The sequence below is a fragment of the Aphis gossypii genome, chromosome 1 (genome assembly GCF_020184175.1).
Source record: "Aphis gossypii isolate Hap1 chromosome 1, ASM2018417v2, whole genome shotgun sequence".
NCBI classification, from domain to species: Eukaryota; Metazoa; Arthropoda; class Insecta; order Hemiptera; family Aphididae; genus Aphis; species Aphis gossypii.
This window is the reverse complement of record NC_065530.1, coordinates 43,607,598-43,633,660: the sequence shown is the minus strand read 5'-3', so window position 1 is coordinate 43,633,660 and position 26,063 is coordinate 43,607,598. Positions and strand designations below refer to the sequence as shown.

Sequence of the window (26,063 nt, the reverse complement as noted above, 5' to 3'; positions counted from 1 at the left end):
GTCTAATTTTTTTTGTACATAACATACCTATCAATATAAATTATTATTTATTTTGACATAATATACTTAAAACTGTCGGTCAACTCTCAAAGTTCACGGGAAAATAAAAAAAATCGACTTACCTACCTACTAATAATTTTAATCTTAAAAAAAGTATGCGTGTATGTACCTATATGTATTTATTAAAAAAAAATGAATGTAGCGTACATAAAAGAAATGAATGCTATAGACTTAAGAATTACCAAGTTTCGGGTTATTTACAATCGACCATAATGATTAGGTTTTATGAATTAAGCCATACTTTATACTCATAATTCATAAGCACGATTATAGATTCCATCTATAATATTATGATCATAGACATAGCCTCATAGGTATGTAATATTTATTGGTTTTCTGGTTGTTTAATATATGTATTACATTTATAGAACATAATTCGTTTAATATATGTATTACATTTATAGAACATAATTCGAGATATCGAAAATTTGTCCGATTCGTTTTCGAGTTAATACGATTATTTAAACATTATATGTTATTGTTATTTGAAGGGGAATATTATTTATTTGAGACATCGAGAATTTCAAGTTATTTAGGTTTGAGTTTCCGAGAGTTGGCTGTATAATATATATAGAAATATGTAATTAAAAAAATGTAACGTTTTTCTCTTGTAAATATTGTTATTAATATTATTATCCTATAATATTAAAATAAAATATTATATTATAATAATTTTCACTAGAATTTTATGGTCGAGGGTGGGGTAAGTGTCACTTACGTGCCTACTTCGTTGGATCCGCGTCTGATTCGAATTAGAATAGATTCGAATAGATTATTCGAGTATTATACCTGTATCAACATTCGGTGTTTCGAAAAAGAAATGACTAGAATTTGGGGAAATGAATGTATTATAGAAATAAATAAAGATAAAAAATTAAATATCTTGCAAAACATGTATTATTGGTATAAATGTATTCAAATTTGATACCCAACTATGAGGATTCCTCTGCCCGCGGCTCGGACGGACTTAAATATATCGATGGGCATTCGGTTGGCGTTACTCCTATATATAAATATATATATATATATATTATATATACGCATACACATCGAAGTCCCTACAGTGGCCGCGCGCCACTGAACCACTGCAGTGCCAGGGGGCTTTTTGTACAGAACAACATTATATATAAATAACCTCTGGTGTCCGTCAAAAACTGTACGCTTTTATAATATTACTCAAGTACGCCACTGGTTGGGCAGTGGTCACTACTTAATAATTATTACAATATTTGTGAGTTAGCGCTCATCGGGACGCGCGTGTCGCAAAAATCGCACAATATACGACTGGTTTGGCCCAAAAATAGAACGCGCCAAACATATTTTTAACCCACAACATCTCAGTGACGTTATTATTATTGTTGTGATTCTTATTACTATTTTGAACGTCGGCTTTTAACTTATTATTATAATATAATATTGTGTATTTTTATGATGGCTGACTCGTGCTGTACTATAGTCTATAAGTACTAACTACTAAGTACCTAGTCACCTAATATTAATAATGACTGCAGTAGTTGGCAATGTTGGCATAGGTCATTATTACGAGGTTTTTAAGGAGAATCATAAACACCGAATAAACAAACCATATAATATCACTATACCTAATACCTTTATACAAGACGATTCATCATCATGACATCGTCTTTACCTAAGTACCTATATTTTTCCTTTAAATAATGCATTTATTCAAATTCTGGATCTTGAATTTTTCAGTACCTACCTATAGGTTAATAAAACACTAGATAGCTTATAATGTTTCTATACTTACTTATAATATACAACTATACAATATACCATATTTTTGGTAGATTTAGATTAAGTTTTATGGCCATACAAATTTGAAATTTCTATAACTTTTTTTCTAATGAGAACCATACTTTTTACTGTAAATTGTTAAGTAATTGCATTCTTCAAAAACTGATGCGTCTAATGTATAATTCCACCAATGGTGACCATAATATCATAGGTATACTATAGTTTTAAGATAAACCTTAAATGGCTTAAACTTTTATAAAGCTTAAAGCTATTAGCTAGGTACCTATTTATATATATAATATATATATTACGTACCACTATTGTCTATCGAGTAGAATATTATGAATATATAGATAATTGTAAATTCGTGATATACATTATTAATGGCCCCTTCGAAGTTCGAAGTTTACTTCAGAATATATTACATAGCTACAAGATTTAAATTTGTATTTTTAAAATAATTATACCTAAGGACTTAGACTTTAGAGTAATAATAATAATTATTATTTATTACTATACCATATAAAAATTTCATATAATGATATGTTGGATATCGGAATACTCATTTAAACATCAAAATCGACCTCAATTAATACTCTAATCGGCCCAATAACACGAAAAACCATAAAGACATATCAATTAATTATTCTTGCAGACACCATACAACCTGTAAAATGTATATTCATAAAAATGGTTTTATTTAGAAAAAAACTACCAGAGACGGTATTTTCAATAACTCAATCAAATTTTAATAGTAGATAGAGAAAAACTTAATCAGAACGTCTACTTTTATAATAGTTATGCCCGAAATCGTTTATGAAAACTATTAAACTTGGTTTCGTGGACGAATGCAGCTGCAGTGAAAGTAAATATTTTATATTCCGCTCGAGTCGGACCAACGTTGACGTTACGATATAATACATTATTATATCTCAGATTAACGCATATTATAATATATAACCTACCACTAGTGAAGAAAAAATTGTATCCTAATGATACTTAAATGCTGCGAAAGTCTAATATAGTTATTGTAGGGCAGTCTATGAAGAAGGCCTCATCATATACGCGAAGTCTTGTCCCGCCGTCGATTTCTTAGGTCTGTACGTTTGGATTGGTATTCTCTGCAATGGTGTGATGAGACGCATATAGCCATATAAGATAGCAAGCTTATAAGTATAAATCCAGAAATTCTCAAAAACCTGGTCCGTCACCTTAGCACAAATATCGTGAATTAATAAGTGATAATAACCTACGATCACAGGGTATTATACACTCAAGACGTGTCGAGAGAATAAAATCTACGAAATATCTTATAATGCAGACTGGACTGAACAAACAAAAATATAGTCCAAGAGAATTTAGATTTGACAATAGTGGTCGGTCGCGCACATCCAATCAATAGCGTTATAAAGAGCATTTTTAACGTTTGCAGTTAGTGTTAAGTTTATATTTTTACACCTGCATTTTTTTTTCTAAATGAGCAATAATGTTGATTTTATAAAAGTTGTGACAAATGCAATATCTTTAATCATTATCAACTATTATATTTATTTCCTGTAATATTGTAAATTAATATATTATTTATTATGCAAATTTGACAATTATAATAGTATTGTACCTAATATAGATTCAAATTATTCAATCATGAATCCATAAAAACAGACCAAGTGTAAACTCTCAAGAGATGAGAAGCAATGGCCAATGATCTGTTCCTACCCCATCACCCCTCCTTAAAAATGTCTCTGAAATGTAGGTACTTACATATAATAATGATGATCAAAAGGCTAATTGTAATATCGTTTTAACTTGTAAAATTCACAAAAACATAATTTTACAGGAGACATTAATTAGAATAATCACGCAATAATATAATATTTACAAACATTTTTAATCTAATTATCTAGTTAGTATTTTTTTTCGGCAATTTATGAATAAATATCTTAGAGAATTGAATTAGGAATTATTATTTATACCATCATAAAAATTATCTTTGTTTATAACCTAGTCAAGTGTTTGAATTCATAATAATAATGAAAGGATTTTTAATCATAATGATTTGTAAATTATGATTATTATATTGCCATATTGGACATAATAATATTGTTTTATTTATTATACAATGTATTGTGTTATCAAACATTACATAAAACGTTTCGTTTAGTTTTGTTGTGAACTGTTTCATTTTGTTTGCATTTAAAAATGCGAAAATGATGTTTTATTAATTGATGGCGATACCGAGAAAAATAATTTCGTTGTGACTTCATTTTTGCATATCGCATTATACTTGGTACATAGGTTAGATTAGGAACCTATCATTTGGCACTATTTTTCAACATTAATCGTCAGCTATAATACACAACGTTCGAAATTCGAATAAAGGAAAAATAGAAAAATGATATGGTAAAAGTCGAATTGTGGGTTATGATACTTTGGTTAGCCTCACAAAAAATTATATGAAATTTAGTATTTGTTGAAATCTCATTTTCTACCGATTTGAGGGTTATGACAATTATAAATAAATAATAAACTTTAACTATTGATTTACCCTACACACACACACACACATATAAATATATGTATAAATAAATTGAATACTGAAAATTAGCCGATGTCCCCGTCCTACTGTAGAAGATCACTACATCGGTATACGTGTTTGATCGGGCAGAAAAGACTTTTAACATATACAGATATATTTTATATACGTAGGTAGGTATACGCTGGATTTAATAGTTTCGCGGGGCTGGCGGGCGAGCAGTCGGTTGGACGGACCATAAATATTCATTTAAAACCGTACTCTGTACACGCGCGCGCTTAACTGCCGCGCTGTTATATTATCCGCGTATGTACATATAATATATATTTGTGCAGTGCATCGCCCATATTCAATTTTGTTTTTACACCCTCACGCGATTCCCCCCTCGCCGGGCCTATAAAATCCACAGGGACTAGGTTTACGCAAACCCGTACACACAGGACACGCACACAATACCGTTTTACCCACGCACCCACCATTCACGCGTACATGATGTTATATATAATAATGTGTATATATATACGTTGAGATCGAATATTATAATATGTACAATGTCGCCGTGCAGTGCATAATATTATTGTGTGTGTCTTATATATACCTATATGTAATATTTATATATCAATTATACTATATATGAACGATTTTCTATCAACCGTATCTAAACTATAAACAACAACAAATAATAATAGTAATAATAATAATAAGGGAGGAGAAAAATTATAGTTATTATTTTTTTTTCGTGATTAATATTATAATTCATTATTATACATATTATAGGTACCTCATACCTTTGTCATATAATATATATACATATCATTTCTGTAAGTTTCTAAACGATGTTACGTTGTGTGATTGAAACGTAATTTTAAATATAGGTACCATCGCTATAGGTAAAATTTTAGAAGGAGATGAATGAAAGGGAAAAATAAAACATTTCTTAAATAATTGTAAGTTAAATAAAAGTTTAACGTAATTTCAAGAAATGTATAAATATGCTTTTATGCTGAGTATTAATAATTAATATTCATATATTATTATTTTATTGCTACATAACTTACATATTACAAAATGTATAAAATTAGTTGTATTACTCGACTTCATCTGAGTGAAAATTAATCATATCTCTTTATCGTTTTCCTTTATGCTTTAGTTGAATATTTTAATACAAACACTTGAAACACCGTATTTACAATAAATAATATTTTAATGATTTTTTACTTCTTAATTCTGGACATATTTTTGTTGACAAAAAACTGGCAACAGATTTGACATTTTAACTAATGCATAAAATTCGATTGAAAATCTAACATCGAATGATATTTCTCCCTATGTGTTACATAAAAATACGTGCATAGTTAAGAAAGAAAGTGATGATTGAAAATTATAAAATTAATAATTAAAATTGTTTTCGAAAGTATTTGTTTTTTTTTAAAATATTTTGTGAAAAAATATATATTACATATTATATATGCCATATTTCTATTAATTATAATAAGTCGTATTATAATCTGTAAAAAATGACAACTATTTAAATAAATAATGAAAAACAATACCTATTGATAAAACTTTCATTAAAAATAGTCAAGTCGTTCAGAAATTACACGATCACAACGGACGTACAGAAGAATTAGTAAAGGTAGGTTACCTATAAATAATGATTTATAATAATTTGTAATTTTGTGTCGATAACGATCATAACTATAGTTGGAATGCGTGGGACTACTTATGATTTTTTTAAATCACAATTATATTAAGAATGTTCAAGTCCTCTGAAAAATGTATATTATTTGTGTCTATATATATATTATGTATATTATCTGTATTATAACTATTTATTATACATAGAAAGATATAGTGATGTGAAAAATATTCGCTAAGAAGTATGACTCATCTACGATATTAAATGTTATACCCCGTGTTTGAAAAAACACGAGCCAGCAACGAATGGTCAGCCAAGTCCCTTTTTTTCTTAAAAATTAATTTTCAATGTAAAAACACACACACGCCGTTTCAAGAAAACGGGTCATTCCGAGTGGGATGGATTGCCATGCGATTCATTACGTATAGTACAATATATAGCTAGGGAGACTGTGTATACCAATATGACCGTGGCCACGCATTATATTTTTAGACGTGTGTCATATTCTATAAACGTATTAAAATACACATACTATGGTTAGTATGGATCTATTTCCGAGTTATATCTCTCCAGTTGCCGCCGCACCCACGAGAGTATATAAGTGGACCACTGTTCCGAGCGATTTTTAATTTTCGTCCGTCAGCCAAAGCTCGAACAAACAGCAAGTGCACCTGTTTCTCCGAGCTTACGCATATTTTCATTGTTTTCGTATTGCAACGTGTGTATCCTCGTAATACTCATGTCTTTGGAACGTGCAGTTCGCGCTAAAGTAAGTCGTCCGAAATATTATATTTATTAGGTATATTGCTGTGAATATCCACCATCCACGGCGATATTGAAGTTAAAATAGGTTATTATATAATGTGTAAAACGATTTTCATTATTTTTTTTATTCGACACAGCTCGCTTCCAAGCGAGACCCCCAACAAGAAAAGGAAGCCCAGGAATGGATGGAATCCATTTTGGGATATAAATTCCCCAAAGGATTTCCGTTAGAAGAGTACATCAAAGATGGTCAAGTACTGTGCAAACTCATCAACACTATTAGCCCCGGAAGTGTACCCAAATACAACACTACCGGTGGACAGTTCAAAATGATGGAAAACATTAACCTGTGAGTAATGAATTGTAATTTTTAAACAGATTATTTTTTATTCATACTCTTTTTTTATTACGAGACCGATCGCTATCAAATATTAAAAACAGAGTAGACATATAACTGATTAAAACGATGTAACATATATTCAGATTATATTTTCACACCGAGAAAACTATTCTAAGACAAATTTTTAATTCGATTCCTGTAATCGAATATCAACGATGTACATTTAGGTACGTGGACAAAAATTAAGCTCTTTGATCGATTCGTCACTATAACTTTCGATTTCATTTTAATAGTATAAAATATAATATTATATCATAATTTAACTCGAACAGTATCCCACGGGTCTTAGTTTTGTTGTCCCATAAAACCAACACTATGAGAAAACCACCCCATCTTGTATATATAATATGCCATCATAACATCTTGTACTTTGGATATGAGTAAATACAATGTATTATAAGCAAAGTTTTGCAGAGCATTCTTGTTGTACGTATTATTGTTTTCATATTTGAAAATTACTATGTTTTCCGGGAACGACAACGGCGACCATCAATAATGATTAAAACAGATTGTAGACTATTCGTTTAACTTTTGGCGTTGTGTTATATCTGTGTGTCGCTACCCCGAATCGGAGGTAATTATGAGAGGGGTGGGATGATAGGGGTGGTGTAGAGTCTCTTGAGCCATCTTACATACACATACGTGTGCAAATGTAATAACGGTTGAAAATGATATTGTATTATTCAGTTTTTGAGTATAACAGTTTTTATAATGAACAAATCTCGACCAATTACACTGCTGCTGTAGCATTAAATGAATGTTAAATTTTAACGCAAATCTAACACGAATGTTGCTATGTAAACATCACGATATTTTTTGAAGAGTTTTCGGCGAGAGAACTCGCGTTTCTACATTTCAAAAACGTTTTGAACAGGTAACAGACATAGTCTGACATTTAATTCAATTTTTTTCACCATCTACGTATAGATAATATAAAATATTTAAATATTTATCCACACAATATATATATTATAATATATAAATGTATAATATATATACACACATACTGAATACAGACCGAACACAATATGTAGTCTGGACGGTTGAAACAATAATTTTTTGAGGCGTTATTTATTCTGAGACCCCGCGTGCATTTATAATTTCGGGAGCGTCGTGTCACGCTAAGTAAATTTTAACGTTTAGAGTTCTCGCGGCTGCACAAACTTTTATACATGCTTATATACACGCGGTGAAATAAACTTTTAAGCGCATCGCTGCAGAGCAACTACGTTACGCGCGAAAGTTTTTCAAGTCATAAATCATAAAGTGCAGCGTGTATAATAATAATATATAACATTATAATATGGGAATTGTGCACGGGGTGGGCGGCGGCAAGGAAGTTCCTACTTCAAGTTTTACAAGAAATAGGTACAAAGTCTGTCATATATAATAAATAAGTGAACGCGTATTTTGAGTATACTTATATATATAATATATATACATATCAATGTCGACATCGACATCGTATTATAATCATTTATCGATAATATATAATATTATTTAGGTATACGATAACATCAGAGCATCGTGTACTTTACACATGATACTTGCACGGTATATACTATGTTTGTATGAGTGTCTGTAAAGAGTTACGACTTGCGTTAACCGTAACGACGCGCGACGGTGCATGGTTGCTGTTGCGACGGGAGAAAGGAGGCGTAAACGATGTGCTCGTGGGTGGGTGTTCACCGTACAATCGTCCGCAGGGGTGACAGATTTTTGATCGAAAACACTTTAATATGCAGTGTTTTATTTTTAGCCTACCCGTAACCGACTATAACTATGTATCGTACTCATTTATATAATGTGTTTTCGCACTTGCAGTTTCCAGAAGGCCATCAAGGCGTACGGAGTCGCCGACATTGACGTTTTTCAGACGGTCGATTTATGGGAGTGCAAGGACTTCTCCCAAGTCATAATGACGTTGTTCGCTCTGGGACGCGAGGTGAGAAAGCCTACCATTATAATATTGTATTACGTTGAAATTTTCGCATAAATAGCATTAAAAAACCGCCTTTAACCACCGACTAGACTATACTATACATTATACATAATATTTTATATTTAAATGACAATTATTTACTTATATGATACTATTTATTGTACCTGTTATGTATAGACGTACAGACACCCGGAATGGAAAGGACCTTACTTGGGACCAAAACCTTCCGATGAAGCTAAGCGTGATTTCTCCGAGGAAACACTGAAGGCTGGTCAAACCATCATCGGGTTGCAGGCCGGACAAAACAAGGGCGCCACGCAAGCGGGTCAAAACATTGGCGCTGGCAGGAAGATTATCATCGGCAAATAATTACACCGCACGAGTACCATATATATATTATAATAATAATTTTTATAATATATTATGTTTTATACACACATTTATAAATAGAGTATAATGCGTTGCGATTTTTTATCTGAAAGTCGAGTTTTCAGTCGCGGTGTGTGGTGTCGTTACAAGCGGTTATTATACATATTAATATTGTCATTATGGTGTGTGTGTGTCATATTGTCGTAATTATTATTAAAATAATATTATATGAGCGGTATGCATGTAAATGGTTTTAAAATAACGCGCGAATTATGTCTCATTATACATTATCTATATTGTTTCCAAGCGGCATTATTATTAAATATCCTACTTGTTTTTTTTTCGATAACCGTTTTTTACCTATATATATATATTATATTTATTTTGAATTAAAAAAAAATATATATACAATAAAATAAAAGACGATCAATATAGATTTCGATTTTATTATACATCTATACCTACTGGAATTCTGTGCCATGAAATTCTTCACGTGTACCACGTTATTAAAATAAATTAAAAAATATATTACATAATCAATGTTATCCGTTGACCGTTGTTTACATCAGTCAATCTAATTTTATCTTTTTAATTATTATTGAGTCACATCACTTTTACAGATGTATCGTGCATTTAACTATTTTAACATTATAATTTATAACAATAATAATATTGTACAATATTTTATGATTTATGTAATATTTAATATGTATGTCATACATCGCGCGTCGGTGGTGGCGAGCGCGTGTCAACAATTTCATTCGCGCTTAAATTTAGAACCATCTGGTTGTCGGGCGTCTGGTGAAGAAAGCATTGTAAAAAAGTCGACGACAGCCGACAGGACTACTTTACTGCTACAGCTGGCATCTGAACGAAAATTGTCGATTTTTTGGCAATCGTCGAACAAATAATATTTACGCCACCAACTCTTTTCACTCTCATATTATAGAAAATGAACTCAACAAAAACATTAATAATGTATATATACATTTATACACAGTATAATAAACATTACATACAGTAATAATGACGGTTGAGTGAATTTGATTTACACGCTAAAAGTTAAAATAATATTACGGAAATGCAATCTTCATGGAAATTACATTTAACATATTAATATACTAATAATACTTATCACATACTATATTAATTATATATTAGTATATTACTATACTATATTAATATTATTGTGGAATATGGATGTCAATTTAGTTTTTCGTCAAGAAGTGGAACGTTTAACCAGGATTCCACACACATCGGACCATTGGGCCATATATAACTAACATACAGTTAACATTTTACGAATGATGTGTAGGTATTAGGTACCTACATAAATTACCAAACATTATGATTTATGATTGTTTGATCATAAAACAGGCAGGCAAAAGTATAGTCCTATGAGACTTCACATGAAGCACCTATGTATAATAATAATAGATAGGTATCCGTTAATCAGTGCCATGTACCTACATGTCTTGTGCTGGAAAAATGCTATAGAAATGTTTGAGATGATAAATGCAAACATGTTTAGTTGGTGATATTTGAATAGTATTATAAAAAATAGGGTGTTGTAAAATTATTAAGGATACTTTACTTACTAAAATAATGAAAATGATTGTTAATAGCATCTGTTACAATACTGATTTATTTATAGACTTAAAACATTGCCTCAATATAGGTATTTTTGATATTATATTATATTAATTTATAGAAATTTTTGAGCATATTTTAAAATTGTAAATTTCTATTACAAATCATAATACTATATTTTATTTAATATATATAATTATTATATTAGACTAGATTTTAATGAAAATTTTTTTTAACATTACAACATTTCAATGGAGTGGAGATAAAAATCCTCCGCCCTCTTGAGTACAGCACGACTGTTAATGGCTGCATGCGGGTACTTATATATACAATCATAATCGTATCTAGGTATGTATTTTTTGTATCCAATATTTATTAAAGTGGTTGAATATTTTGCTTTACTGTTTCATTTTATTATTTTTTAATTTTAGCTATTGCTGGGGGAAGTAGCCATATATGCGCTACACGTACCTATACACCATTATAATATAGAGGCACGGTAATAATTTATTATTGCGTGTATAAAATTAACGAAGGCTAACGAAAAATAAAAACCACCCGAACAACGTGTTAATCGTGCGATATTTTCCCATTTTCTCGCGGTCCGGATATAAATGTTAATTACACACAAATACACAATAATACACACATAAGCGTGAATGTGACTCGTGCTTTTACCGACGAAAATATAGGGTGGATGTGGTCTGCTGCAGAAGCTAAGGATGGGTAAATTAAAATTTTTGATTTATTCGTTAAATATATACATATGTATATTATGTGCTATATTATTATATGTGTAAACATACAGGCGTACGTCAGTATACGTCTTTGTACGGTTGAGCGAATCATTCGGCGAGTGGTCAAATGGAATGGCCAACTATTGAAATAAATTGAACCATGTTAATACTATATATTATGTCTATATGTATTATACAGTAGTTAGTAGGCTAATAATTGTTTGACGAATAACTTATCCGCTCGTGAATTTTATACTCTACAAATAAAGAATTTTTTAAGCAAGTGAAAATGTAGCACTATTTAACACATAGGTCGACTTCGCATTTATTTTATTATTCTCAATTTATAACTAAAAAGTGCAAAAAAAAGTTTTTTGTACAATTGATTAACTATATATATATATATAAAATATATGAACTTTAAATTAAATAATTTAGTATCTAATATGATAATATGTATTATTGATTATATGTACCTACCTATATTGTTAAAAAAGTGTACGTAACAAAAAACATAGTTGAAACTCACATTTATATTATAAATTGCAAAAAATTTTCATAAAATTTTGTTCAACCAAAAAGTTTTATCTTAATTTGTTATTATTTTTTTTTATATATAATATAGAGGTATGTCACACAACGAGGTCATAAAAAGTGAAGTTTTATTACGCTGTTTGAAACAAGCAATTTAGTATTTACTATTATTATCACATTTAAATGAAAAAAAATAATAATATAATTGAAGTTGAACTAGTGTAATATACACAAATAGAAACAAACACCATACTTAAATCCCACACCTGAAATTGACTACCAGTAATTAACTATCTGTGTGTTTTGGAAGATTCTATATTCCCCCTCTCAAAATCTATTACCACACTTTGTCATCCCCTCCGTGATGGCGTGATGTGAGTGGCTCCCTCCTATAGTGTGTTAACCCATTCATCATGGTGTGCCTCTCCTCCTATGAGTAATGTAAGCTATAATATTATATTATTTCGATAGCTCGAATTTTTTTTTGCCCCCAACCGATTACCGAGTTACCGAGGTTCTACTATATATAATTATTTAGATGTAAATTATATCGCGGTAGTATAATAATATAATATTAAGTAATATGGTATAATATTTTATATATGATGAGGTTTGACGGATAGCACTCATGCCAACGCTGGATGAATAATAAATTGCTGGTGTGGAGTATAAAACAAACACTCAAGTGATGAAAAGACGAAGGATGGTGCAACCACTCATGGCATGGTGAGGTATGGAGTACACGGATGAGAGAGATACGGTCACTCACGGCACAGAGGAGCGGGTTCGACTACTAAAGACATAGAGGGGACACGACCATTCGCGGCAAAGCGGAGGCCTGGACACTCGCGACACGGAGGAAGCGCGGTTACTTGTGGCGTGTATGAAGCACGTCCACTAACGGCTTGGAGGAGAAGGGGCATAACCACCTAACTCATGGAGAGGGAGGGGCATAGCCGCACGCCCCATGTAAGGGATAACTTCGTGGGAGGAGGTTGCCACTCACACCGTGGTGCTGGGTGGCAGAGCGGGGTTAGAGGATATGCGAGATTTGCGGGGATATAAAACCTACCTATATTATCACACAATAGCTGAAAGTGATTTTGAAAAAAAATAAATAAATAGTAATATAATATATATATATATATATTATAGGACAGGCGGGGTAATAATGACAATATAACAAAGTTAATATATGTACAATATACATAAATAAAAAATTAGTTGGGCCAACAGAAACGCCGGAAATGCCGGATGACTTACTATCAAACACGATAAAAACGAAGCGCATATACATGGCCAAACGTATAATATGCCTATTATGTTAAGTTAATAGTCCGAAACATCATATTTTTACTAAATCATAAGATTCATTGATAAATTTGAACAACCAAATTTAACACACATGTATTTTTTACGGGCAGTACTTGTAGACAGCTAAATATAATAAATGCGATGTTTTCGGAAAATATTAAATCAACCTACGCTCTAATACTAAAAATAAAATAATTACTTTAATGATAATATCAAAATATATAATATCATACAATGAACTTTGATGATAGGCCGTCTCTACTTAAAATTGTTTTTCATAAACAATGATTATATTATTTTAATTTTTATTTAACAAATCCATTAAAACGAACTATAATAAGACACTATATAGTAGCAAAGGGAATCTACTTTTATTTTTTGTATTATTTTATTGAATTGATACAAATGTACATTGTACATTAATTTATTTAAAAATAATAAATAATAATTATAAAGGTAGAGAGTACTTAGTAGTAATTTAAATATAATTTTAACTATATTGTATCTATATTCCATAATATGGTACTTTGTTATTTTATAGCATTATAAAATTATATTATGTTAAGAAAGTATATTTTTGTTTTGAAATCGTCGAAAATAGATGGGCATGGAAACCCTTTAAATTATTTTTCTACGTAAATCGTGTCAAGGATTTGGCAGCTTCTTTATAAATTCCAACGGGCATATGCAGCAGGGTCCTAAAGTTTTATCGTTGAAACAAAAAATATACACATTATACGTATATGCAGTAATTTTTTTTCTTTACAGCAAGAAAAGAAAAACTATAAATCATTGCGACGTGTTGTCGTGGTGTTCCCTTGTAAAAACAACAGTTAATTTAATTAAAAATATATATATATATATACAAACACCGATAAATGAAAGCTACTATATTCACGTATTAAATAATTTGTATAAAAAAAGTGATATTTTAAATGGTATTAAATTAGATATAACTTTATATAATATAAAATATGATATATTAATAAAAAAAAAACACTACGATTTTCAATAAAATTGTTTTCCTTATTTTACATTATTCATGGTTCACTAAATGGGCGAGGCTGAAATCATATTACCTTAGCATCACCCACTATTTTTACGATAACTGGAATACTAAGATCGTACAAATTCATACAAATTACATACATTAATAGTTAATATATGGCGGAGAAAATTTTCAAAAATGGTAAATGGGTAGTTCCGAAGTGATGTATGTGAAACAGCTTCTTTGTAAATTCCAAACGGCATATTCAGCGGAGTTTTAAAGTTTCATCGTAGAAATAAAAAATATACACATTATACGTTTATGTTGTAATTTTTTTCTTTTTAGCGGGATAAGAAAAACTATAAATCATTACGACGTGTTATCGTGGTGTTCTCTTGTAAAACAACAGTTAATATAATTTAAAATATGTATATACAAACAACAAGAAGAGAAAGCTGCTGTATTCACGTACCTATATATTCGTATAAAAAAGTCGATGGTGTTACATTAGGTATAATGGTATATATTATGATATATTAATAAAAAAAAAAAAAACACAACGATTTTCAATAATATTTTTTTTTATTGTACGTTATTTGGTTCACAAATTTATTATCAATACATATATTACATAATTTTATATTTATCATATTTACAATAATCCTGCAAAAGGAAACACAAAATAAAAAATGTAATAAACATAATACACGTTATAATATTATTACAATTGTATATTGTATACTATGCGTTCGATATAATATAATAATATAATATCACTATATATAATTAATTATTTTATCTACAAAAAGTTGTGAAATAAAAATATCAAACTGTTACAATACGATAATAGAGGTTGTAATGATGAGAAGATTCGACAAAATTAGTTGAATAATTTGTACCTATATGGGATAGTAATTACTGATTAGTAATTCATCTCCTTTATCCTAATAATTTTATACAATAATATTTTATGACTGGTTATTAATTTTTTGCGCGTTTTAAACTCGTAATATTATGTGTATTTAGTACTGCTCACGATATAATATTTTCCTAAAGATTTTCGTTTTGTGGTTGATCATGTGGTTAACTCGGAGTTTTTCTCAGCAATAGTTACATACATCTTATGTTATAATATGATAAGCCTATGTCTGTGGTAATATTATGCTGGTTATTAAAATAAGAAAAGTTCAGGCCCGGATTAAGGCCTTTGGTAGCCTTGTAGGTAGGTTGTATATTAGTAGGCTATAGTTAGTGAATAATGTGGTGTCATTAAATGTATAAAAATATTTATTTTTTTTTAATATTTTATTTGTGTTTATAAATTTATTGTACAAGCTATTTACATTTTAAATCAATACATATAAACCCAAAATTATTTTACTCGGTAAATATTAAAATTATATTATTCACATATTACGAGTATATACAATATACATATATGTAAAAAAAAGTTAAAACAAAAAAAATTAAATTAAATTTTATTGTATTAACTAACATAGATATATTATAATAAATTTTAACATAATAAACCATAGTATAATAACAGTAGGTACGAATGATGCAGTTAAACAATTTCAATTGAATGGCTTAGGGTCATTTGTTGGTACAACAACAACGGTTTTAGGTATGTATACAATCTATCCTAAGATAATACAATATAATTCTGACTATTTTTTAAGAATGAAAATAAAATATTGTGAATGATAACAGATTATATTGCTTATACCTAAATCCGAGCCTGATAACCACCGCTGACGAATGATGAAAAATTGTCACCCACAGCAGAAGCTGTTCCGCCAAAAACTATTTGTTTGGGCACCTTTATCGCGTAATATATATGGTTAATTTATATGTATTTTTAGACGTTTGCTAATCCTATCACAACGTAATAATAATAATATTTATTATTTATTATTATTATATGACGACACGATAGCAGTTCGTTGTACCCGTATGATATTGGGTATTAATAAAGAGATGAGTAAAAAAAATAAAAAGAAGAATTCCAAAAATATCCAACGATCCTACGAATACCTACACTCTTACTACGTCTTGGCAACATTATTACTACAGTACTACTATATTATACTACTGCAGTGGATAAATGTAGTAGACAACAATGATGTCCTATAGTCTATAGAAGTCTTATAACAAGTCTTTTTACAAGACAAGTGTGGTCAAGTGTTTTTATTTTGATCTTTAATAAATAATATTAGTCGTCTTCTCTGTGTACTATAATAGTATTCGAATAGAAAAGAAAAAAATGTAATTAATCATCTCTGAATAGTTAGGTTATATAAAAATAACATACAAGTTTCTAATGTCCAAAGAGGAACTTCCACAGTCCACGGTGTTAAACTAACAGTAAAACATATCATATCAACAGAATGTCACCATTATAATATCAACGATCTGAAATTAAAAAAAATTTTTTTTTTTTTTTTGATACCAGTTTTCTTATAATGTTTGTAAAACGTAGGTAGATACTGTCATATTTATTTTGACCTTCCCTCCCTCACTTTACGTGACACTGAAAAGGACAGCCGAGTGGTTACCACAGTTATATATTATATTCATACACTCAAACGATTAACCCCACAAAACAGTTCACTGTACGGGCGGCATTTTATCGTCCACCGAAGTGTACTTTGATGTGCTTTGATTTTTTCTAAACACATTTACACACACACATATACACACATATATAACAGGAAATTCGAGGGGCGTGTTTAGGTATATATTATTTTGGGGTGGACCACAATATACCCGCCCCGTATTTATATAATACATTATACATTATACATATTATTAGATTTATAGATAGACTTATTGTAAAATCCTTGTCGCACAGCACAAGACCAACCGAAAACAGTTCGGGCTACGGAGTAAAAATACGTGAGTGCTGTAATCGCACAATATTATATTGTAATATTATCGAGGTCGTTATTATTTTTGAATATTACACATATTTATGCGTGATAATAAGGAATTAAAAGATTAATCCGGCGAAAATCGCTTTCTGTAGTAAACGCGAGATGACTCTTTAGCTACACAGGCACGAATCTGGAAATTTGAAATTGAGAGGGGAGTTATAAAACACCCTTCTAAAACCCACCTTGGGTCAGCGGTCAGCGGTCAGCCTATAGTCATTCTTCGTGGTGATGGCTACAATTATATAACTATAATATTTTTATGCACATCAAACCACACTAGTTTTGACGGATTTCATTTGCAATTAGATATCGCATCTTTTCCCGTTGTTTATTCTTATATAGGTATTTATAATTATCTATACCGAATCGCATATTATACCATTTATATCTATTATTTGAATTATTATTTAATTTGACGAGGAAAAATCAAAATATACATAAAAATAAAATAAAAAAACAATCTAAATAAAATTAAAAGTTACGAAATAAACTTTACGGTTTATCCTCACAACGCGTAAGACAATATTTTTCTTATATTATTACCTATCAACAACACTGTTTAAAATATATAAATTTTTTTCGTATATTATATAATATATTTTATAATAATATTATTATGTACAAAACGGTGAAATGCGATAGTCAATAATCGTACGTGACGTATAGGTACCTATTATTGTGGCGGAGTAATATTCTGATGTTTCGGTGTAATATTGTTATAACCAAGTTTTCCAGCAGTTCATTGCCGCGTAGTTTAGAACAAGACGTGATTGGACCCGGCCGATCCACCGCCCGCACCGCCACCGGCGACCTTGAGCGAGTCGGAACCGAGAAGGTAACCTGCCGGTCCGGCTGCGCCCAACAGACTGAACGGGTGGTGGGCGAACTGCTGGTGATGCGACGTCGGTGAGTGGTGATGATGGTGGTGATTGTGATTGTGCGTGCCGCCACCGCTGCCACCATTCATCTTGTGAGCCGGTGAATTATTTCCTGGTGACCCATTTCCGCCACCACCACCACCTCCTCCGCCACTGCCACCACCGCCGCCGCCACCACCACTTCCACCACCACACTGTTGCTGAAGCTGATGGTGGAGCTGCGTGTAGTTCTGGCCTTGGCCCAACAGCCATTTGTTGTTGTTCACCCCTTCCGACTGCTCAGACATTTTTATCGCTGCAAAACCAAAAAAAAAAAAAAAATTCTATAGAAAATCGAGTAATGATTATTTAAAAATTAATAACTTAGTAATAGTCAATAGCGCCTGAGCGCCCTATTTCCATTATATAGATATGGCGTAAGAAAGCGACAAGTATAATATGTAGGTATGTAAGTAAGTACAGTACGGCGTAATTAATAGTTTTTAAGCTTGAGTTGAGACAAGACAAACAAATTAGGGATTCATCTACTTAAAATATAGATTTTTATAGGTCACACAAATAATTTTTTTTGTAGTAAAAAATAAAACAATATAACATTGTTATATTTTAATATTTATTATCGTATTTTAGAATCTGTGAGGAACAAAGTGTATTGTTGATTTTCTATTTAAAAGGATATATTTTTTTAATTTTTAATTTTTTTTTTGTAACCATGATTATCATAAAATTATTTAATTATCATTTTTTTATTAAAATTTTCCAATATTATTATTTTCTTTCTTGATTATTTTTAAAAGTTCTGAGAAGTTTTTGATTTATTTGTTCTTATTATTATTATTTTTTTTAGCACCTATATACTAAGGCTAATTTGCTATCAGAAAATTTCCACGACGTTGATTTATTTTTTACAACAATATATCAATGCGTTCTTTGTTCCGCTAAAAATCTTGTACAAACATTAATTAATATTATTATTAAAATTTAAAATAACCGTTTACAGTTAACCATGGTTAACAAAAAAAGTTACTGTCCCCATTCAGACAATTTTTTTGTATGTAATGATAAGTAAGTTGTCAAATTTAATCCGTAGAGCGTCTACATACTTGGACACTTATTTAAAATTTAAAAAAATGTTATTTGACCATTCTTACATGATAATATATATTAATTTTACTACTACTAATAGCGTTAATGTTATTTATATAATATAAAAGTAAATCACCCATTACCGAAAATCATTCTAACTTTCCCTCTAAACATCAGACAAAGCACATGCCCAAGGCACTTCTAATGAAATTGTATCATACTACCCAACCCTCTCCCTAATAGATAAATATTATCAAATTAATGTCAAACTTCCTGAAGGAATTTAAGTCACTATAATTAACCCACTAATGGCCCTAATTATAACAATTGAATAGCTAACATTCGCAGAATACAGTCGGCCAGTATAGCTTCCATATAAGTAACTATTAGTTATAGTAAAATAGATCAGTATAACATTTTGTATACTGTATACTCTATGTTATAAATAATATACAATATATATTATGCACTATAATTTAATGCATCGTTTAATTTAATTATACGGAAATCAAAAGTTTTATGCTACAAATTACTTGTAAATTGTTTTATTTAAAGTGTATACAGCTTTATATCATAATACTGTTATAATAGTATAATAAACTTTGGTCACGTGCGGAGTAACTATTTTCGTAATAAATTTCATTTAATATTTTCGTAAATAAACCACCTATACAAGAATATTGCAATAAATAAAAATGAAAATGAAATTCTTTTAAATTTCTTTAAAAAAAAATAAATAATAAATAAATATTATTATAGCTAAATTTGTATTTAACCCGAATCAGGTTTACCAGGTTTACGTGCAAATATTATTTACAAACAATTAGTTATTAAATAGAAAAAAGACTTAAGATCATATACAATGAATGCTGAAATACAGATGAATTGATTGATTGCAGAAACGGCCACGAGTCACATATTTTATGAAATTTAGATATTAATAAAAAGTATAGGTACTAGTCAATAGTCATGTGTTATAAGCGTTGAGTGTTAAAACATATTTAGTTTTTTAATTAGTATATGATACATTTTAATAAGTTAAATTAATTTTTTTTCAAAATTATTTATATTATAGGTACCGCAGCTTTTATCAATTATTCAACAGTTTTAAATAATTGACTCATGACGTTTTCGCAATCATTGATTCAGATGAAACATATAACTATAATATAATATAATAATAATAATGCATATACATATGTCTATTATATGTTTATATAAATATATATACTTATACGTCATGATACATAGCATATCAAGTATTAAAAAAAAGCTTAGCATCGCAAAAAAGTTGGCTTCACTCATGTTATATACAATATGCATATTATGTAGCTATTTAGCTGTCCGATAAAAATCGTGCAAGCGTACAATTTATGAAACGTAAATTACAATGTTTTTCTGTTTTCGTTAAAACAAGCCAATGAAACTTTTTGAATTTTTAATATTGATAAACGTGCGCTCGTATAAAAAATATATGCGTTTATATGCACTGACTTTTTCGATTAAAACATTATTCAATGACTTTATTTGGCCGTGTAATGTGTAAAATATATTTCAACGTTTTTATAATACACAAAGAATAACATACATGGTTATTAGTTTATTACTATTATGAAGTTGAGTTGAATAAAAAAACTATCGATTTACTCTTTAGCGTTCAACGGTACGTTAAATTACAGAGAAAAAACACTGGCGAATTAGTGTAATAAGATGAACAAAATATGTAAGTAATTCTAAGAATACTTAGTCAAACGATCAAACTATGTGGACATAAAAATAATGATTAGGTAAATAAGTTTATATTTTTATAACAGTTTGCTGATGATTTTACCAACGTCTAAAATTCACTTCTAATATATAAAAGTCTTCTTCGTCCTATACTCATATATTATATACCTACAGTTATACAGCATCCTATATTTAATATTATAATATAATGAGACATGGGTCATTGGAGCATCCTCTCTGGATTTTGGATTTAAATTAAAAACTTTCGTTTGTGTTTTATTGTTTAAGATAAAATTGTATATTATTTGCATTTTATTTCAATATTATTATATACCTACGTTAAATAATTGTACTCGAAAAGACTTAGCGTCTTGTCATATATTTAAAACGAAATCTTCTCGTATTCCTTCATTTTGTTTTCATCGGTATATATCGTGACGGCCAGGGGAGTAATTTAATACTAAACGACATTTGACTCTATTCTATCATATTATTATAATCGAATGATATAACGTACGACTACGAAGTAAGTACTTAAGTTTTGTATATTATTTTCATCTCACGCACTTTTTACTTGTGTCGTAATGAGGGGAATAATTACAATGTGTATTTTTCTTACCAAGTCGGTTAAAAATATATGCTGTACCAGCCATCGGGTGCATAATCATGTAGTGTACGCAATTGACAACACAATGAAATGTAAAATTAAACTATTAAGCCGTAAAGGTAAATGAAGAAATAAATATTATAATAATAATTTTTTTTTATTATTATTTGCAAATATTAATTTACTAACATGGTATAATATATATGCACTCGCGGTAGTGGTAATACGCAAGCGATCCCGGACTGCCAACCTTATTGTGATAAATAATAATTATGTGGCAAAATATTTTCCATCAGTCAGTCTTATGCGAGAGACGGTTTTTCGCTTGTTCTACACGAAACTGTTTGTTTTTTATTTATATATAATTTCGTAATTATGCAACAACTATTGTCGATAGTTGATACTGACATAATAGGATCACTTTTAAACTATTTTGAATTCATATTTAAAGATATTAAATATTTTAATTCTTCTTAAAATTTAATTTAATTTTCTTAAATAGTGGATGTGTGGCGTTCCCTTAAGTAATATTATATTAAGTAGTTATTTAGTGACTCAGTATGACGACTAATAGAAGACATCATCCCGATTTCTGATCATATACGATATATGAATTATTCTCCAGCTTACACAGAACCCGTTGTCTACTTTCTAAGGATCGTGTTTCAGATATCATCGAAGTACCAAAGTAATATCAATAGGTATGTTTATTGTCTTATTAATATTATTATTTATAAATATTAATTACAAATGCCTCGTAAACGCCATGGGACTGCCTTGAAAAGCAGTTAACTTACAAATAACTAAATCTTAAGTGGAATATTACCAAAAGCAATAATATTAGGTATCCTTTCATTTCGTTACCATGGTTAAAAATGTGGTTACCAAAATTAACATAAAATATTTATAAATTGGATATAACCATATAAGTATTTATTTTTTTATTTTTTATATAATATGTACGTTACTAAATGATGTTTTATTCATATTCAATAGATTATTTAGTTAAATGGACACCATTATGCTTTTGGATGCATTTTGAAGTGTCTATTTTTGAATTTTTTTTATTTTTCAATTCTAGAAAATTTTAAAATTTAAGCCATATTTATTTTAGTATTTTAAAATAAAACAAAAATTCAAAACACTCACTCTTATAAAGATTTTTTGGTTAATTTTGAAGTATGATAAGCGTGTTTCAGAATTTCCCACAATATAGTAATATTGCTAAAGCATAAGTTTTTATCTATTAAGTTAAGAACATTGGACAATTATAACTTCACCCTACATCTACCTATATTTAATTGAGAATTTTTTTATTCTTAAAGCAATTATTGTTTTAAAATAATTATATAAATTTTTCTTCTATATTGTGTTAAGTATTAACATAAAATGAAAATTGAACATGCTCGAAGTATAGCGCACCTGGTTTCCACTGCAGTCGTCCACTGCATTGGTCTATAATATTATATTATTATTATTGTTTGATTAAATGTTATATTACGGTGCTGGTACTTCAAAAATATCAAATAATATATATTACATATTACAAATTATAATAATGTAATTATAGTAACACTAGTGGTGGATCCAGGAGCTTTTTAAAAGGGGGAGATGCATTTTCAAAAAATATTCATAACATGGTTTACTAATCGGTAATATTATATTATATTTATAAGGGATTTGTATTTTGTACTACATTAAATACTATTTTTGGAAATATTATGTCTAACCTATAATACTAGATCCATACAATATTATATAATATTAGAATATTACATAAAATAAACGTGACCCTAGCGAGGGTGGCTTGTATACCCATCACCGAATCTCACTGATGGTCGCATTGCAGTTAAATTTTGTTTGTCAAACAAACATTTTCACAAACCTGTTCGTGGAGGCCTTAGCTAGAACGTAACGGCTGCACGCTGTGTAGTGATTTATTAACGCGCACTTATAGGCACGGCTGCAGCTTCCGTGCACCTCGCCCGCTTCCGCCTCATTCGGCCGGCGACGATAAAATGTGTGGAACCATTTCACGGGGCGCGCGAGCGTGATTTAAAACGTTCGGCTTGTGAGGGGTAGTGTATAGGATTAATCGCGCCCGTCCGTGATATTCGGGAAGAAAAATCTATTATCTTAGTTAACTTTTAATCACCGCTGCTACACCACCGCTGGATTGTTGTTCGCTGTCAAAGTGGATCATCGACGACCGCCGCCGAGGCACCGGCCAAACAAACACACACACACAGGTTTTACTCCTCAACACCCTTCGTTTCGTCTTTGGAACAATTTTTCTTTCTTTCACTCCCGTCGACCTGCAGCCCACCCACCCGGCGACCAGCGCGAATTATCGTCTGCTCTCCTCTTCTCCGAACGATCTGTACCATCATCTCTCTCGCTCGCTGTCTCAAGCGTACCACTCGGGTATATATATATATATATATATATGTATATGTGTGTGTGTGTGTGTGTATGTGTGTGTGTGTACAGTACATATGTGTCCTACGGGTCGTCTGACACTAATGGAAACGAACGACGTAACCAACAGCAATTTTCTAGATTAAACGTCACGGGGCTGTAGTACGCGTCTCTCCGACACTGCACGCGCGCCACGCCGATCGTTCGTTTTAATGCGAACGCGACGTACGGGTCGGGTGGGCAAAGCGGTAAAGGGCGAATTTTGCCGCAACAGCAGCCGTACCGTGTAATGTATAAACGTGTGAGTGTGACTGTGTGCGTGTGTAAGATTCGTGTGTGGGTGTGGCCTCGGGGAGGGAGAGGGAGGGGTTCACGAGAGAAGTTTGGTCGGGTGGAGGCTCCGGCGAGGTCGGTCGGTGCAGACTTTACTTGTGTATTTATATATATATGTGATCGGCTCGCCTTTCTTTTTTGGATTTATATACCATACCGTCTCTCATCCTGCTATTGCTCACCGCCCCACACCATTGCCCCGTTGCCGACGTACTCGCTTCTCGTGCACCCGACGTCTTTATATACTACTTTTCAGATTTATCCCGTCGGTCCCACGAAAATAATCAGTCATCTGCGTCGGAGTAGTCAGACCCGAACCCTCGAGAAACGATTTTTTTCCACTCTATTCGCGTCTGCGGCTCTATCGTCCCACCGCTTGTCTACTGCTACGGCGATACCACACAAATATCGTAGAATAATGATATATTATAAACATCATTTTGTACGTTTTCGATCTTCTACCACAACCATGTCCATTTGTCATAACCCTGTTGCTGCGTACTGTCCGTTACCCCCGATATCGTTTTATTTTTATGTATATATATATTATACACTGTATCTGAAGTTCCGTCCACGCGCAACCAGTAGCCGATTGAAAAATGCAGTATAATATTTATCATCTGATTGCACACATTCGATTCTAATGCATTCTAAAATACGTGGTACACATTGTATGTTATACTGGTGGTTATTCAATTTTGTCGCTTACCTAAAAAACTGCTTACCGAAATCCCGAAATTATATTACCAGTTTATTATATTATACACACGTGTTATAGGTATAATGCGCATAACACATATTCAGTGTTTATTTCAGACCTTCTATCCCGGGGGTATCGTAAATTTTCAAGGGGGTTTGCCTTAGAAATCGCATCATAATAAATATACAATTTACGTAATAATGTCATACCTTTTTTCGGGGGTATACATTTTTCTCCGGGGGGGGGGGGTATTAACCCCCCGGTCACCCCCTGAAATAAACACTGCACATATTATTATGGTTAGGTAATAATACGCATTTATTTCAATACGTTTTGTCTCATATATAATGTCTAATTATATGTGTATTTTATGAACCTATTAAATTTTACTTTTTTCAAACATCCAAGTCTATTAGGTTTAGGTACTATCTCCGTATGTTAATATTATGCTATTTATTATAATATTATTATAAACACGCATTCTATTGCTTTATTTTTGTTTGTTTTTTAAACTTAGTTATACTGGAGGGTGTATATTTTTTTATGTTATGATCTGATGTCCTAAACACAAAGTATATCAAGAATATTAAATCGTTTTATATTGAATAATCATAGTTTCATAAATTATATGTCAGATTTTTGTGATACATTATCCTCTATATAATATATATATATATATAAAAACCGACATCTAGTCCATTCGAAGTATTAAATTGGCGTTGTTATTTTATACAGCTTAAATTGACAAAATTCG

The 26,063-nt window shown here is 30.6% G+C and overlaps 2 protein-coding genes across 2 annotated transcripts in view; one reads left to right on the top strand and one right to left on the bottom strand.

Moving 5' to 3' along the window:
• Positions 1-6,587: 6,587 nt before the first annotated feature.
• Positions 6,588-9,899, top strand: LOC114126208 (muscle-specific protein 20). Its single transcript, XM_027990103.2, has 4 exons — positions 6,588-6,756; positions 6,890-7,101; positions 8,977-9,097; positions 9,272-9,899. Exons 1-4 carry the CDS (start codon positions 6,727-6,729, stop codon positions 9,461-9,463), a joined length of 555 nt encoding a protein of 184 aa, XP_027845904.1. The 5' UTR covers positions 6,588-6,726; the 3' UTR covers positions 9,464-9,899.
• Positions 9,900-15,221: 5,322 nt separating this feature from the next.
• The window catches only part of LOC114125853 (paired mesoderm homeobox protein 2A-like), a 40,791-nt gene continuing 29,949 nt past the window's right edge, over positions 15,222-26,063 (bottom strand). The window contains exon 4 of the mRNA XM_050197013.1: positions 15,222-18,732. Within this exon, the coding sequence (XP_050052970.1) occupies positions 18,314-18,732 (419 nt within the window). The 3' untranslated portion in view covers positions 15,222-18,313. The remainder of the gene's footprint in view (positions 18,733-26,063) is intronic.

Excerpts from the sequence above, each read along its gene's own strand:
- LOC114126208 (XM_027990103.2), top strand. The coding sequence starts at position 6,727 with ATGTCTTTGGAACGTGCAGTTCGCGCTAAA. Across the intron at positions 7,102-8,976 it reads ATGATGGAAAACATTAACCT|TTTCCAGAAGGCCATCAAGG; the intron begins GTGAGTAATGAA and ends TCGCACTTGCAG. Across the intron at positions 9,098-9,271 it reads TGTTCGCTCTGGGACGCGAG|ACGTACAGACACCCGGAATG; the intron begins GTGAGAAAGCCT and ends TGTTATGTATAG.